The sequence below is a fragment of the Delphinus delphis genome, chromosome 16, assembly GCF_949987515.2.
Source record: "Delphinus delphis chromosome 16, mDelDel1.2, whole genome shotgun sequence".
Lineage (NCBI taxonomy): Eukaryota > Metazoa > Chordata > Mammalia > Artiodactyla > Delphinidae > Delphinus > Delphinus delphis.
Window position 1 is genome coordinate 4,961,124 of NC_082698.1, and position 16,503 is coordinate 4,977,626.

General features: G+C 50.4%; 1 protein-coding gene across 2 annotated transcripts in view; it reads right to left on the reverse strand.

Annotated features, from left to right (window-relative positions):
* DOCK1 (dedicator of cytokinesis 1) overlaps nt 1-16,503 on the reverse strand; it is a 527,045-nt gene that overhangs the window by 7,093 nt on the left and 503,449 nt on the right. For both annotated transcript variants that reach the window (XM_060033849.1, XM_060033848.1), the window contains exons 48-50: nt 9,252-9,397; nt 5,356-5,554; nt 1,386-1,539 (exon numbers count right to left, since the gene is read on the reverse strand). In XM_060033849.1, coding sequence (XP_059889832.1) covers nt 1,386-1,539; nt 5,356-5,554; nt 9,252-9,397 — 499 coding nt within the window. The remainder of the gene's footprint in view (nt 1-1,385; nt 1,540-5,355; nt 5,555-9,251; nt 9,398-16,503) is intronic.

Below are 16,503 nucleotides of genomic sequence, written 5' to 3' on the forward strand. Positions count from 1 at the left end.
TTTTTTGATGTGGACCATTTTTAAAGTCTTTATTGAATTTGTTTCAATATTGCTTCTCCTTTTTTTTCTTTTTTGCGGTACACGGGCCTCTCACTGTTGTGGCCTCTCCCGTTGCGGAGCACAGGCTCCGGACGCACAGGCCCAGCGGCCATGGCTCACGGGCCCAGCCGCTCCGCGGCATGTGGGATCTTCCCGGACCGGGGCACGAACCCGTGTCCCCTGCATCGGCAGGCAGACTCTCAACCACTGCGCCACCAGGGAAGCCCTTGCTTCTTTTTTAAATGCGTTTTGGTTTTTTGGTCACGAGGCATGTGGGATCTTAGCTCCCCAACCAGGGATGGAACCCGCACCCCCTGAACTGGAAGGTGAAATCTTAACCACTGGACCACCAGGGAAGTCCCCCCCATCCTCTTTCTCCGGCCGCCCTCGTTCTGCTGCTGCCCTCACTCCCTGCCACTTTCTTCCTGCCAGGATGCTGCCTCTCTGGCCGGCCTGATTTGAGTGGTGAAAAGCCAGGTACCACTTGCAGTGGGTTCCACAGCATCTGTCCACAATTCACACCCACCCGGAACCTCAGAATATGACCTTCTTTGGAAATAGTGTCTTTACAGATGTATTAGTTAAGAATCTCGAGAGGAGATCATCCTGGATTTACGATGGGCCCTAAACCCAATCTCCAGTCTCCTGTACGAACAGGGCAGAGCACAGAAACACAGAGAACAAGGCCTGGGAAGAGGGGAGGGATTGGAGTGATGCGTTGACAAGCCAAGGAACGCCAAGGACTGCCGGAATCCACCAGAAGCCGGAAGAGGCACGGGCAGATTCTCCCTGAGACTCTACACGGCGGCAAGGCTGTTGATACCTCGGTTTCAGACTTCGGGCCTCCAGACTGTGAGAAAGTAACTTTCTGATCCTTTAGGCCACCAAGTCTGTGGTGATATATCGAGCGGCCCTAGAAATCGGGCAAAACTGGAAAGTAAGTTCTACTCTTAGCCCCTCAGCACAGCCTGGCAGGGCTTCTTTCCTTCCCATTCCTCCTGGACGCAAAAAGGCTCACAACTCCCCCACCCCGCCCCCATGGGCTGCACTATCTGGTGACACGAAATGGAGGACATTCCACATGCGTCTCGAGTTACCCCCAGCACACAGGAGGTCTGGACATCTGAACGGGCCCCATGCTTTCCTCCCAGGGAGCGCAGGAGCCCAGGACTGCGCTTTGGCCTGATTTGCTTTGGTTCCAGGGGACATTCCCAGGAAGTCAGGTGCTTGTCAAAACTCTCATCATCTGCTGGACAGAGAGGGTGGGTCTAACTTTAGAGACTTCGATCAAGGGGGAGGTCACAGAGCAGCGTCAGGAATTCAAACGTGGACAGTGTCCCACTTACTGGACTGCAGGCTGAAGCTGAGCTTGGCCCTCGGTGTGACCGGAGGAGGCGTGTGCTGGGAGGACGGGGAGGACGGTGACACCGAGAAGCGCCTTTCACTGCCCATGACGTTGATCACCTGGCTCTTCGGTCTCTGGGGCCGCAGGGGACTTATCTACATCAGAGGGACGGAAAGAGCACAGTTAGGAGCCATCATGGGCTGAGTTGTCTCACTGCAAAAATCCCTATGTTGAAGCCCTAATCCCTCAGCACCTGCGAATATGACCTTATCTGGAAATAGGGTCTCTGCAGATGGTCAAGTTAAGATGAGGTCGTTACAGTGGCTCCTAATCCAATATGACCGGCGTCCTTATAAAAGGGGGAAATTTGGACCCTGACCCATGCACACAGGGACAGCGCCACGTGAACATGAAGGCACAGATCAGGGTGATGCTTGCACAAGCCAAGTGAGGCCAAAGACGGCTGGTCGACCGCCAGACGCTGGGGAAGAGGCCAGGAACAGATGCGCCTCACAGCCTCAGAGGGAACCAGCCTGGCTGACACCTTGATCTTGGACGTCCAGCCTCCAGACCGTGAGACGATCAATCTCTGTCGTTTCAGCTGCCCAGCCTGTGGTACTTTGTTACGGCAGCCCTGGCAAACTGATACAGGCTTCACAATAATCTCCTTACCCACTCTGGGGCTGATGTCACATCACAGGTTTCCTGGACGTAAGTGTAATGTGGGCCATTCAGTGGGGGTGAGAGCACACAAGGAGAGCTCCAAAGGGTCACGAGTGGACTCAACGACCAGCTCAGTGACCGGAACGCCTCAGGCACCTAATTTCTTGGTCTTTCTTGGCAGGTACGTGAAAACCTAGAAACTTGCCGAAGGATTTTTTTTATCCATCTCCTGGTTCTTCTCTCATGCTACGCTATTACTGAGTAGGAATTCTTTCCACTTTTCATTGCATTTATCCTCCCCATCTCTGACTTTCGGATGCACTTGACTTTTCCCACCTAAGCCTTTTCCTGCAACTGTAACATCGGGGTGTTTTATTTATCTATTTCGTACAACCTGCTCTCAGATCATTAGGCCTGGGGGAACACAAGCGGTTCAAAATACTCCCACGGTAGGAGTCATTAGCAAAGTTATTAACCCAGCTGAGAAGGAGGAATCAAGATTTCTGCTCCGGGACAGGCAGGGCGGGAGGGCAGGGCTCTGGGCCTGGTTCCGGGGGCTTCATTCCTGGGCCTGCTGGTGAGGGTCAGCTGCAGAGCCGGTGGGCGGCAGCATGTGCCTCTCAGCGGTCTGCAAAGGCAGGGCCTCCCCGGGGGCTACTGAGGCTGGAAGGAGGGGAGGAAGGCTTAAGCCCTTTGGTAAACGGGAGACTGAGGGGACACTGGCCAACAAGCCGACCTCCAGAACTATACTATGCCAACAAAGGAGATACCGGAGACCAGGTGTCATCCCTCATCTGCAGAAACCGATGAGTTCCCTGCAGCTCAACTGCTGCGGGAGGTCTGGGACAGCCTGCTGAGCTCGGGCTCCTCCTCGGGTGCGTGTGTATAGGGACTGGAGACGGGGATTCAGGGATTGCGTAGGTGCCCCTCCCATCCTTCCCACCCCATCCCATAAGTGCACATTCTGACAATTTGGGGAGCAGAGGACATTTTACTGGTGAGATGCAAACCGCACGTGGAGGCTGCCCCTCCTGCTCCAGGCAGACTCTGAGAGGCTTAGCTAGAGGTCATGAAATTGTCGATGATGCAAATTCAGGCAGGAAGCCGAATCCAGCCCCGTGGAGGGAACAGAGAAAACCTCTGCAGAAGCATGAGGAGGCCAGGTGGACGCACAGAGCAGTGCAAGCCCAGCGCCGCCCCAGGGAATGGGGCTACTGCCGCCACTCAGTAACCCTGCCTCTCACGGACCCCACCAGCCCACCTGCTCTGTCCCGCAGCACCTGGCCGGTTACAGGCACACGGAGGCTTGAATAGGAAACTCCAGGTGCCTAACTGGACTCACAGACCTTGCCAGCAGCTGTAACCCGGAGGACAGACTGCTACCGGGGCTGGACAAGAATAGCCAATCTGCCTCCAGCGAGAAGTCAGGAGGCCCCTGAAGCTACAGCGGTGGTTATTCTGAGACTCCTCAGAGGCTGCCAGCAGGGTCAAGGTTCTGTGCTCTGACCTTGGTGGATTCTTGTGCATTGGCTGAGGGTACCCCAGGCCAGCCACGGGGGGCGGGGTGCACTTTGTGCCGGAACTCAGCCCATCTTCACTAGCATCCTCGCGGGAAAGCAGGGCCACGTGGGGAGGGACAGGCTTATACCGTGATGATGGCTGAGCCTGGCACGTCCTTTCCCTTCTCTGCACGCAACTTAATTCTGTCCAACTCTGCCACGTGGCCCAAATTCTCTGAGGCCCTCAGTTTTAACATCTTAAAGTGGAGCTTAAATGAAAATGTACGGAAGACTTGCACAGGCTCTGCACTTAGTAAATATTCAAAAAATGTCGCTGTTCGTTCCCCCACCCAGTGATGGTGTCTGGACTCTAGAGAGAGCGGGGTGCCAGCCAGTCCCAGCGGGGTCGCTGGTCTCCCAACTTTCCAGAAGCGCGGACAGAGCACAGGGGCCGGGGGCGGGCTCGTCAGAAGCCTCTGGATCCCACTGCGCGAGGCTGCATCTGGGCATTTAGTGCTAAGCCTGTGGCCAGTCCCGCCCCAGGCCCCTGCACTCTGCAGTGAAGCACCGAAGCCCAGCTGCAGTCCGAGCTGTGTGCAAAGGCCTCGCGAGGGCGTCTGCCTTCATGAGGACCGCGTTGTGGCTCTGGGGTCTCCCTTCCACCTCTAAACACCCAAGCGGCACGTGGCTGCTGGTCTCCACGGCGTGCGGTCTGGATGGAACATAGCCTCTGGTATTCAAGATATAAACAAGCAGTGAAGTATGTCTTATTAAACGGTGGTCCCACCTGAGCCCTTTGATAAGCAACCCTTCAGTAACGGCCGGGACAGGTCATGGACTCCCTGCCCAGGGCAGGCACATTCTTGGCCACCGTACAGGCAAACGTCCATCCATTTTGAGAGGGAGGCAGCTCTAAGCCTGACTTGACCTTTGACACTGATGGCCTCGGAGAGCCTCTTCTTTATTTTGTCTCCGGTCTACAAATAGCACGTCCTGAATACAGCTCACCCCAGAAGCTGTCCGTGCCTAATTTTTGCCCCCAGACTCCAAACGCTGCTATGCGCTGCTGGGAGCAGAGGCAGCCCCCATCCCCCCAGGCCCAGCCCTGGGAGGAGAGCACATGCTGCTTGGGTTTCACTGCCATCAACCCCAGACTCTGGAATGAGCGAGATTCCCGGGGATCCATCTTTAATGTCAACTCACCAGCACGTGACACGTTAAGTCCCTGAAAGTCCTTCTGAAAGATGGCCAAGGGATTTAGGCATGGAGCACACGAGGCTGGGAGGATGACACGGACCTGTGTACAGCTGGCAGAGCCCAGCGGGAAGGGGCTCTGGGATGCTAGCGGAGCAGATTATAACAGTCGGGCAGAAACGGTGGCTTAGTGATTTCTGGTCAGGAAGGGGCAAGGGAACAGCGTTAGCTGGCCCGGAGTACTGCTCTCTGACAACAACAGCAACCTGTTCATCTCCAGAGACGTCCGGATGTCTAATGGAAGCAAGTCCAACTTTGCTGCGGAGCCTAGAACCATGTGGGGCCTGCTGATGGCTGGGGCCCCTGTGGGATGGAGGATGGAGCACGGGGGCAAAGACGAGCATCCTCCGGAGAGATGCAGCTCTCCTCTGTGCCTCTGGATGCCCTGCAGCATCAGTTACACAAGGGGAGGGCTGCGAGAGAACCCCGATTTTCAAATGACTATTTCACAGCCAATGCAGTGGAATCCAATTGACAGCCCCCTTGGCTAAATGTGCCACATAGACAGGTCCCGGCAGCCACCGCGGAGCGAGGGGGAGCTCCCTGGGAAATTACCGTTTCTGAAAGGATCACAGCCTCAGATTGCTGCAGGGGAATGTCGGTGGGTTTAAATTCTTTATCAAATATCTCTTGATGTTTGCTGTTCCTTTTTTCCTTCTTCTTGTCCTTCTTCTCTTTATCTGGGTCGTCCTTGTCTAGCTTGTCCTGGGACCGGGAGTGCATTTTCTTTGGCAGGAGGGGTTCCAGAGCAAACCTAAAGGAAACGGTTCTTTAAATCAATGACGTCTTACTAGGACAGCCACTGCTTTTCGCCCTGCAGCTCCATGTAAAGTCACTCAGAATGAATCAGGTGCTCCCTGGGAAATGCCCACTTTTACAAGGAAAGAAAGGATTTTAAAAGGAAGGTCAAGGGAGACTTAAGATACATATTGCCGACTGCAATGGTTATAGTTTTGAATCTCGATAAAAACGAATTGGAAAAAAAATAGAACACTTACAGGATGATGAGGGAAATGTAAAGTCTTACTGGATATGGGATGACTATATTCAGGGATTATTGTTGATTTACGACGGGAGGATGGTATTTGGGGTCTATTTCAAAAGGGAAGCCCTCATCTTTGACAGAGTCATACTGAAATATTCACGAATGCAATGAGGAGAAACAGGCAGATGCTAACGCAAAGAAATGTCCGTATCGGTACACAGGTGGCTTCCATTTGACAGCCCTTTGATGGCTCCGTGAGAAACAAGCCAATTCCAGCTTGCAAGGATGTGGAGATGCCCTCAGACTTTTAGCTGAGAACTGAGCTTGAGACAGAGATTCTGGGTCTCAGCTCTGCCACCTTCTGGTGAGTCTCCACAACCTCTAAGCACCATGGGCTGGATGTCCCCCTTCACAAAATGAAATGGAATGAAAATGGTATTTAAGAAGAGATATGATCTCTTAAAAGAAGCTAGAGTCATACAGTCATATAGGAGAAATAGCCTATATTGTGATTTCTGATAAATGTGTTTTTTAAACTGGTCTACCCATCATTCTCATATGGTTAAGAGAAGCAAAGTGGTCAGCTGAGAGGGTTCACGGAAGCTCCCTGCCCTTCAGCTGCCAATGTCAGGCAGCCCCTGAGCCCTGCAGGAGGGCAAATCCCACCCCCGTAACGCGGGCTGTCAGGATAAGGGGCCAGGTCCCGAGCCTGCCCCTGGGAGCCCCCAGTTCTCACTGAGACCTTCCAAGCCTGACTTCCTGGGACACCTGGAGATTGAAGTGTCTTCTTCAAGGGGACACTGATTGTAAGAGAAGGAAATCTAGAAAGCCTGTCACATTGCCATCCTAGCTGTGGTTTCTTTCAAACTTTTTTGTGAACGGGACATTGAGAACAAAACCACTGCTCTTAATAAGACCATTCCAGCACCTTGGCTCCCCAACATGGGAGAGGTAACATGGAAGTCAACACTTATTAGATGGGTCATTCACAAAACCACATTTCAAATCCATAGAAGACGCCGACTGCTGAGAGCAAGAATCACATCTGCTACGTTTTGTAAAAAAAAAAAAAGAAAAAACTGGATGGTCAGCAGGTATTGAATGTAGGTATTGATTATCAGTAGCTGCTAACATCACTGCAAGGGAGAGAGACACGAACGTCCTTCTGAATGGAAGAACCAATTGAAGTCATCCTGTCCCCAACTCACGCTTGACCGTGCACAAGCCTCTAGATGTGACTACTAATCTGCAGGATATATGAAAGACAGAGAAACACAGTCAGTAACACTGTAGGGGATACAGTAAGCAAAACCCAGACGACACCAGAAGCAACCTGGAGTTTTCAACAGACAAATTACAAGGAAAAGAAATGAAAAGAAAAAAGCAGAAGGGGAAATCTATTGATTAAAAGAGAACTAAAGAGAGACAGCAGCCCAGCTGCAAAGTGGGGCTCTTATCAGGATCAGTTTCAAACAAACTAAAAAGAAAACAAAAAAAGCCATTTATGCCCCAATTGGAAATTAAAACCGATATCTGATGATAGTATGGAATTACTGTTCACTTTTTACACGTGCTAAAGGTAGTATGATTGTGTTTTTGGTAAATTCTTACCTTTTAGAAATTCACACTGAAATGTTTACGGATGAAATGATATGATGCCTGAGATCTGCTTCGGAATAATATGGAAGAGGGAGAGTGTGGGCTAGGAGTTGATCATTGTTGAGGCTGGCTCATGGCTGGTACAGGGCCTCATTATGCTATTTTGTCTCCTTCGTATATGTCTGAAATTTTTGCGTAATAAAAACTTGAAAATGATTAATGAAATACACCAGTGTTGACTTTGATTATTACGGCATTTCTGGGCATCTGGACTTTTGCAGTTGGATACACAATAACTACTAAATCAACAGCCATTAGGTGTTAAATATTATATCTCTTCTACTATAAACAAAAATTTAAAAATCTTCAGGATTTTATTCTAGGTTTGGCAGAACTTGGGATAATTCATGTAGGGAAACAAAGGATTAGTGGACATCTTACAGCTCCGGGGAGAACCTGTGCTGTGAAATCCAGACGCATACACAAGGAACCAAGAGAAAGGCTGAGCTTTAAATTTTTCACATTATGAGAACCAACTGCCGACAGGACGAACTTTATTCTGCACGTAACTGATGCCATTTGAGACCAAAGCCTCATTTTCTCCACATCCCTTAGGTGGTGAAGGGTGGCAACCCCGAGAATGAACAAAAATCTGGACTCTAATAAAGATGCCTTCTAGTTCAAGGTTAAACAAATACGGCTCCAGGGCTGGAGACAACGATTCCCACTCATGTATTCACACGTGCAGGACAGTACTCCTCCATCTAAAACCTCTAGATCACTTCCTGCCCTCACCCCTACGTTCCTGGAAATATAAAAACCTTTTCATAACTAGCCTGGGGATTTACCTGCGGAGAAGCTGAATTAAGTTTCTTTAGCGATCTTGCGCTCAGCGACAAGCACACTTGATTTAAATACCGCTAAATTGAGGTTTTCCATGTGGACTTGGCCTTAGAAGTAACAGACACTGATAAAAATTACTGTTAGGAAAAAAACGTGGGAACAGTTTGCCATCCTTCATTGGGTACATTGGTCGTCGGCAACAAAGGGCACTTGGGTTGGAGCTGTCCCTTGGGGCGCTCTGGAAGTCTGTGTCTGCGTGTCACAGGGGTCAGGAGCCTGTGGGTTTGATAGGATGGGATGATGGATTGTAAACCAAATGGGCTTGGACAAACACACAACTGTGCAAACTCGACAGCAAACCAATTAGAAGTTCTTCTCTACTGTTTAAATTGCATGTGACATTTTGTCTTTCTGTATCATCAGAACAAACTTTTCATATATGCTAGTCACAAAACACACAAAAATGTCAATAACGAGGTTCTCTTTGCAGGAGACACAGTGGGAGCTCAAGGAAATGTTCACCCGTCCGTTCCGTTCTTGATCCCTTCTTAGTTGCTTTGTGCCATCCGGTGCTCAAGGGCAAAACTAGGTCTCCAAAGAGATCTTGTAGAAAGAAGGTGGCCCTGCCAGCAACCAAGGAAGCCTGCCTGTGTGCGACAGTCCTGCCCTAGCGTGACACCTCGGAAGTGAGCAAGAGATGGAAAGTACAAGCACGCGGCTGGCAAGGAACGCATCACACCGCTTCCGGGACTTGCTGAAAAGCACTGAACACTCACCTGGAGGTTCTACAATTTGATGGCAACCTCATCCAAAGTGGTACCCAAAGCGAGAAATTTTTCCTCAAAGATTCACAAGACTCTACAAGTCTTAGCGGCACCATGATTGTAAAAGTCTTGGATGGTCTCCATTTCAAAGAGAATTTTGATTTTTAAAAATCCTCTCAGGTGTGATGAAACAAACCCAGGGCCCTGGGTGGCTCCTTGAATCCCCTCCCAAACCTCCCCGGCTGCTAAGCCAGACTCACCCATCGGAGCCCGGCCTGGAAGGGGTGCTGTCTGATGACAGGGACGAGACAGAGGCCACAGACAGAGGTCGCGACGAGGAAGGCATTGTGAAGGATCGGACCATGGACCGGGGACGGCTGCCTCTTCTGTCGTCCAGACTTGAGGGCTGGGTTGGGCAGAGGGGAGAGAAACAGACAGAGAGAGACTTGTTTGATGCTGTGGCAAAAGGCGCCCAGCCTGGCACGGGCAGACACCTCGGACCAGGTGGTCTTAGCAGCCCGGAATCTAGGTCAAAACTGTCCACACTTTCATGAACAATGCATGTGCTTGTTCAAAGTTGAAGACAAAAACGGTGATTATTTGGAGGCTTTTTGAAATCTGATTTGATGTTGTGAAAAATACCAGGAGGAACTTTGTTTTTTTAAAAAGTTAAAAAGCAGTTTTCTCTACCAAGACCACAAGGCATCAACTTGTTCCAGAGTCACAGTACAATGTACTGATCGGAAAATTTATCTTGTTGAAAAATATCTAGAATGTGAAAGAATTTTACAAGATCTTTAGCTGAACTTTGTATCTCTGCGTGGTGACAAACCAAGAAGATCACTAAAATATATGGATGCATAATGACGGAACTTCTCTAGACTAAAATAAGATGCACCTGCTGCTTAATTAAAGGTGGATTTCCTCCTCTGCCAGCGACTGGATTAGATGGCTCCATGGCTGGCGTTGCTAAAACTCCTCCTCACCAGAAAGTGGACCAGCAATGCATTCTAGAGAAGAACGGTCTTGGACAGAGTTTTCCATCGTCTCTTTGTCATGTCATACTATTGTACATTAACAAAATAAGTGTCACTGAAATACAGCACATGTCAACACCTAATTAGCTACAAAATGCTAGTGTATCTGCACCCCGAGCCAGATGTTGGTACATCTGGGATGGCAGCTGCAGCAGAAGCTCCTTTCTTTAACCTGAGGATGTGGAAACCAAATTTCTGCAGGGCATTCCCTCTCTGTGTGGCTTCAACCTCCCTAAAGCCCATCCCCACTCCACCAAAGCTGGTGTTTCATTCAGCCCATCACCTACAGAAGACCTGCCCGGGACCACAGGTGATTACAGATTGTACAACACCATTGAAAAGATGGTCTGTTTCTTAAATATTTGTTTTGCCCATGAAATACTATTTGATCTGTACACTATCTCTTCAATAGTAAAAGGTTCAACAGACTTGTGGTTGCCAAGGGGAAAAGGAGGGATGGACTGTGAGTCTGTGATTAGCAGATGCAATCTATTACATACAGAATGGATAAACAACACGGTCCTACTGTATAGCACAGGGAACTATATTCAATATCCTGTGATAAACCATAATGGAAAAGAATATGAAAAAAAATGTATTTATATATATGGATGACTGAATCATCTCGCTGTACAGCAGAAATTAAGACAACATTGTAAATCAACTATACTTCAATAAAATAAAATTTTAAAAAATAGTAAAAGGTTCAAAATTGCTGAAGAACAGTGTAAAGCAGAAGCTGGTAACTGTTTTCTGCAAAGGGTCAGATAATAAGTATTTTAGGCTTGTGGGCCGTAAGGTCTCTGTCCCAAGCGTGAAAAGAGTCATAAACAGTACAGAAATAAGTGAGCACAGCTGTGTTCCAATAAAACTTTATTTACAAGAACAGGTGTCAGGCCATAGTTTACTGATCACTGGCTCAATATGCAGCTGAAATCTGCCAGCACAGAGGGTCTGGTCGGTCTTGGGTTTAGCACCAATGATGGTGCCATGGCCCATCTCCAGGGAGACGGCCATTGTCATTAATTGGCTTTCATAAGGAAAACTTAAAAGGAAGTGGTGACTTGCAGACAAACCCAAACTGTAAAAATGTTTCTAGAAACTCAGTCTACAATATCCTCTTCTCAGCCATTTCTGTGACAAAGCGAGAGAGTGGCATGGACACATGTACACTACCAAATGTAAAATAGATAGCTAGTGGGAAGCAGCCGCATAGCACAGGGAGATCAGCTCGGTGCTTTGTGACCACCTAGAGGGGTGGGATAGGGAGGGTGGGGGGGAGACACAAGAGAGAGGAGATATGGGGATATATGCATATGTATAGCTGATTCACTTTGTTATAAAGCAGAAATTAACACACCATTGTAAAGCAATTATACTCCAATAAAGATGTTAAAAAAAGGTTATATTCCTTATATTCCTATTTATAGTTATTATAAAATACTGGCTATATTGCCTGTGTTGTACAATATATCTTTGTAGCTTATTTTATACCTAACAGTTTGTACTTCTTAATCCCCTACCCCTATAGTGTCCCTCCCCTCTCCCTCTCCCCACTGGTAACCCCTAGTTTGTTCTCCGTATCTGTGAGTCTGCTTCTTTTCTGTTCTATTCATTAGTTTGTTGTAGTTTTTAGATTTCACATACACGTGATATCATACAGTGTTTATCTTTCTCTGACTTATTTCCCTGAGCATAATGCCCTCCAAGTCCATCCGTTTTGCTGCAAATTGGTGACACTTTATTCTCTTTTTATGTCTGAGTGGTATTCATATATACATATCTCATACCTTCTTAGGTTGCTTCCACATCTTGGCAAGTGTAAATAGTGCTGCTATGAACACTGGGGTGCATGTATCTTTTTGAATTACTGTTTTTGGTTTTTCCAGATATATATCCAGGAGTGGGACTGCTGGGTCATAGGGTAGCTCTACTTTTAGTCTTTTGAGAAACCTCCATACTGTTTTCCACACTGGCTGCACCGATGTACATTCCCATACACAGTGCACAAGGCTTCCCTTTTCTCCACACCCTCACCAACATTTGTCATTTTTGTTCGTTGTGATGACAGCCGTTCTGACAGGTGTGAGGTGATATCTCACGGTGGGTTTGATTTGCATTTCCCTGGTGATTAGCGATGTTGAGCATCTTCTTATGCGCCTCTTGGCCATCTGCATGTCCTCTTTGAAAAAATGTCTACTGAGGTTTCTGGCCGTCTTTTTAACCGCGTGGTTTGTTTTTATGATGTGGAGTCACATAGGCTGTTTATATATGTTGGATATTAACCCCTTGGCAGTCCTATCATTTGCAGATACTTTCTCCCATTCAGTAGTTTCCCTTCCTTCAACACGTTCAGACGGCAGTCCAAAGCCTCCCACCCAGCCTTGCGGCTGAGCCCTGGGAGCCTGTTCTGGGTCCTTCCATTCCTGACCCTCCCAAGGAAGAGTCCTGCCTGCTACTCTAGGTGCGTCCTGACCACCCCATCTGCTACCCCTGGTACCACCGTGCCCAGCTCGGCTACCGCTCCTCTCTCTGGCATCTCTGTGGGACTCTGACCCTCTTGATGCTCTGAGTGAGACCTGTTCACGGCCGCTGCCTTTCAAAACCCAGGCTCTCCCCTGCCAGTTCTTCCACAGCAGCAGCTTCTGAGGACGGCTCAGAGGTGGGGATCAGCGTTCCGGAAGTTGGGGACTGTCTTTCTGAGCACCCACCTGCTCAAACCACCTCCTGCCCCGTGAGGGGCTGCCTTCCCACTTCTCCCCGGCAACCTCCTCAGCTTGACTTCAACCCCGTCCTCTCTGGATCCAGGTGACGGGCAAAGGAGAAGACAGCCGTCAACCTCGTGCTCGGGTGATTCTTCTGGGTCGGCAGATGCTGCCTCCGTTGTCCATCATCTTCTGGGTACGTGGAGACGCAGCCTTCCAGGAAATGCAGCTCTGCTTACGGTGGAGAAGAAGCACGACCCATCTGACATCTGGGTGCCATGAGCCCCCATTCCTAAGAGCGCCCAGCATGACAGTTTCCATTTCTCTGATGAAATGATCTTCACGGCAGCCAGCGCTGAGGGAGGGGGTGCACAGGAGGGAGCCGGCCAGGGACCAAGAGGTGCAAGTGGCCACGGGATGGCCTCATCCAGCTCGTGGGAAGGCCCAGGAAGCAGCCGTGAGCGTCCAACCCCCAACCACAGAGGGCTGGTGATTTGCCCCGAGAGGCAGCCTTGAGTCTCGGTCGGGATGCACAAGCACGGATTGGGAAGTACAAAGGAAGGGAGACGGCAGGAGCCGGCTCTGGCAGACGAGGGACAGAAGCCAGTCTGGGTCCCACATCAGCAGGGCAGCCACTGGGTGTGGCCCTGGGTCCTCCCGGGCCATTCACCTCCCAATTCCTTCTTGACCAAGCAGAGCCTCTAGAAATGGAGGATCCAGGGCTTTTGTTTTTTCATCTGAAGCAGCTGGTCTCTCCCAGCCCTGATGGGGTAGCTCCAGTGCTAGGACACTTGGAGAGAGGGGACGTCTCTCTCCCTGCAGCGGGGCGGGCAGTGGCGGGCAGGGGGGTTAGAGTTAGGCGGGAATGTTGGCTCTGGCATGGACTAGGTGACCTGGCATAAAACACGGAACTGCTCTGGGCCTCAGCTTCCTCCTGAGCATGTAGGGAATAATCATGCCACCTTGAGAGGCCGGCGAGGATGAGCTGAAATGACGCAGGTGACGCGCGTAGGGCGGGCCACGCTCTGAACCGCAGCCTCCGTTGCCCTTGCCGTTGTTACCACGGCCTGAAGCACAGACTCACTCCAGCCCTCTCCCCAGGAGCTGGGGACCAGTGCTGAACGTGGCTGGTGCCCGTGGCCTCTTCTCTGGGGACCCCGGGTCTGCACTCCTCACTATCTAAGTATACGGAGGAGGCTAGGCTCCTGTGCTTTCATCCGGGGAGCGGTGGCACCTTAGAGCCCAGGACTGTCTGAATGAAGGCCAGAGCTGAGCAGGCCGGGGGTGTCCCATGGAGCCGCCGGTGGATTAGGAGTCAGAGGGTGTCCAAGTCTTCCCTTTCTATGGCTTAGGCTGACCCAGAAAAATTGACAAAATGGTTTATGTCCTTTCTATGGGTTTTTATTTTTATTTTTTAAAATTTTGTTTATTTTTTGGCTGCGTTGGGTCTTCGTTGCCGTGCGCGGGCTTTCTCTAGTTGCGGCGAGCGGGGGCTGCTCTTCGTTGCGGTGCATGGGCTTCTCACTGCGGTGGCTTCTCTTGTCGCGGAGCACGGGCTCTAGGCGTCCAGGCTTCAGTAGTTGTGGCACGCGGACTCAGCAGTTGTGGTTCACGGGCTCTAGAGTGCAGGCTCAGTAGCTGTGGTGACGGGCTTAGCTGCTCCGTGGCATGTGGGATCTTCCTGGACCAGGGCTCCAACCCGTGTCCCCCACATGGGCAGGCGGATTCCCAACCACTGCGCCACCAGGGAAGCCCTGGGGATTTTACTTTTAAATTCATCTTTTTTAAAACAGGATGATACTGTATTGCTTTTGAAAGCATTCTGAGGAGCTTGAAAGTTCTCCAAGTAGGTAAGACGGGAAAGCCTCATTCCAGACGGCATTTTATCACCACATTTTTCAGAGGATGACAGGGTATCTGCCTGACCTTTTGTCTGCTCAAGGGAGGCTGGCCGCAGAGCCTGCCTTCGGGGTCCCAGGATGGAGGTGGACTCAGGGAAGCAGCTCCAGGGGACAAAGCATCCACGGGTGGAAAATGCATCCTTAATTCTGTCCCCAACTTCATTCCCAATAAGCCTGGTCAACCCCTGGCTGGGGGGTGGTGGTGGAGATGCCTTGGCTGCCCCTGCCTCGGGGTGGGACCTCGGTGGAGAAGATGCCGTTTCAGACTGCGGTGCAAATGGCTCATCACCGGCCGAGGACGTCCCACTGCCTACACAACCGCCCTGCCCTTCTTCCCTCCTCCCCCGTGTGCAAGCACAGCCGGCAGAGAACTCATGAATCACAGCAGAGAAAGGGACATGAAGGACGTCTGGCGAGCCAGACAGATTTCTGTCCTCCTGAAATATACATGAAATGATTGATCAAAGAGGAAGCTTTTCGCTTAGTAAGAAAACCTGGAGACTTCACAAGTGTTTATTTCTCAGAAAGAATTAAAAGTGGCATCAGACTTTGAAAGAGGTGCACCGTGATGTACTTTGAAACTCTTCTGGCCACTTGACGCTGATTGTAATGAGACGCAGCTCGAGGATTCTGACTTGCAACGAAGGCTCCTCCAGCGTGGTCCTGATTTCTAAGCCTGCTCACCTGTGGCAGCTCCTGCTGGGCTGACGGTCCCAGATTCCTGCCTGCAGGGTCTTCAGACCACAGCCCGGCGGCTGTGTTACTCTTGGCTTGGTCAGGCTCATGCTCTGCTGTGGTCAAGGCCAAAGGCACCTCATTTGATGAGCACCAGGGTCCTGAGCTTGGAGGCTCTGAGGCCCAGGCATGGCCGGCAGGGCTGGGGAGGGTGGGAGAGCATAGAGCATAACCCCTCTCAGGGGTGGTCTGGCTCTCCTACATGTCTCCAACCACAAAGGCAAGAGAAGAAGAGCTCTGCCACTTACTCGCGTAAGCTCGGGCTAGTGAACCTTCCCACGTTCCTGTTGCCCCATGTATAAAATGGGGATGTGCACAGTGTCTCCTTCCTCGTGTTGCAGGAACCTAAGAAGTTCATAATTGTTAAAAACCTCAGAAAGGTCCCTGGCACATGGTAAGCACTAAATTAGTGTTTGCTAAGTGAGATAAATGGGTGAACACAAAGAAGCCAGCTCAACAGGGAACAGCAGAGAACTTTAGAGAACGGCAGAAAGATGGAGCTGGGTCAGAAAAGACACCAAAATGGCGCACCTGGTTGGACACCTGATTCTTTAGGAGGTAGAGCGTCTTGTGTTACGAGAGGTGGAGTAGCTCCTGCAGCTGCCTTCCCTTTGCAGGATAACAGAAGACCTGCTCGCATACACCCCCTCCACGCCAGCAGGCATGGGATTCCAGCAGACCAGAAGAGGTCTCGCGGCCTCTCTTTGCGACACTGATGCTCACCCCCGGACAATGGAGAAAGGAGGCCTCAAGCCATCTGCTAGGCCAGATGTTTCCTGAGTCCACAAGCCGTCAAGGCTAGGACTCACCAAGGCTCCCAGAGACCCTGAGTAAGGGTGGAAGTGATGCTCTGAACTGCGCCACAGGGGTGCTCTGATGTGAGGTGCCTGGCCCTGCCCCCAGAGCTGCTAAGGCATGGCTCATGAAGACTGCCTCAAGCCCACCGTAAGGCCTGTCAGGTATTTTGCATCCATAAAAATGCCTAGCCACTTTTTTTATCATGCTTCTGATCCCAGCCCTGGCTAGGTAGGAGACCTTCCACCAACTCTCAGCAAAAGCCCAGGTCTGATCTCCCTGTGCTATGCGGCTGCTTCCCACTAGCTATCTATTTTACATTTGGTAGTGTATATATGT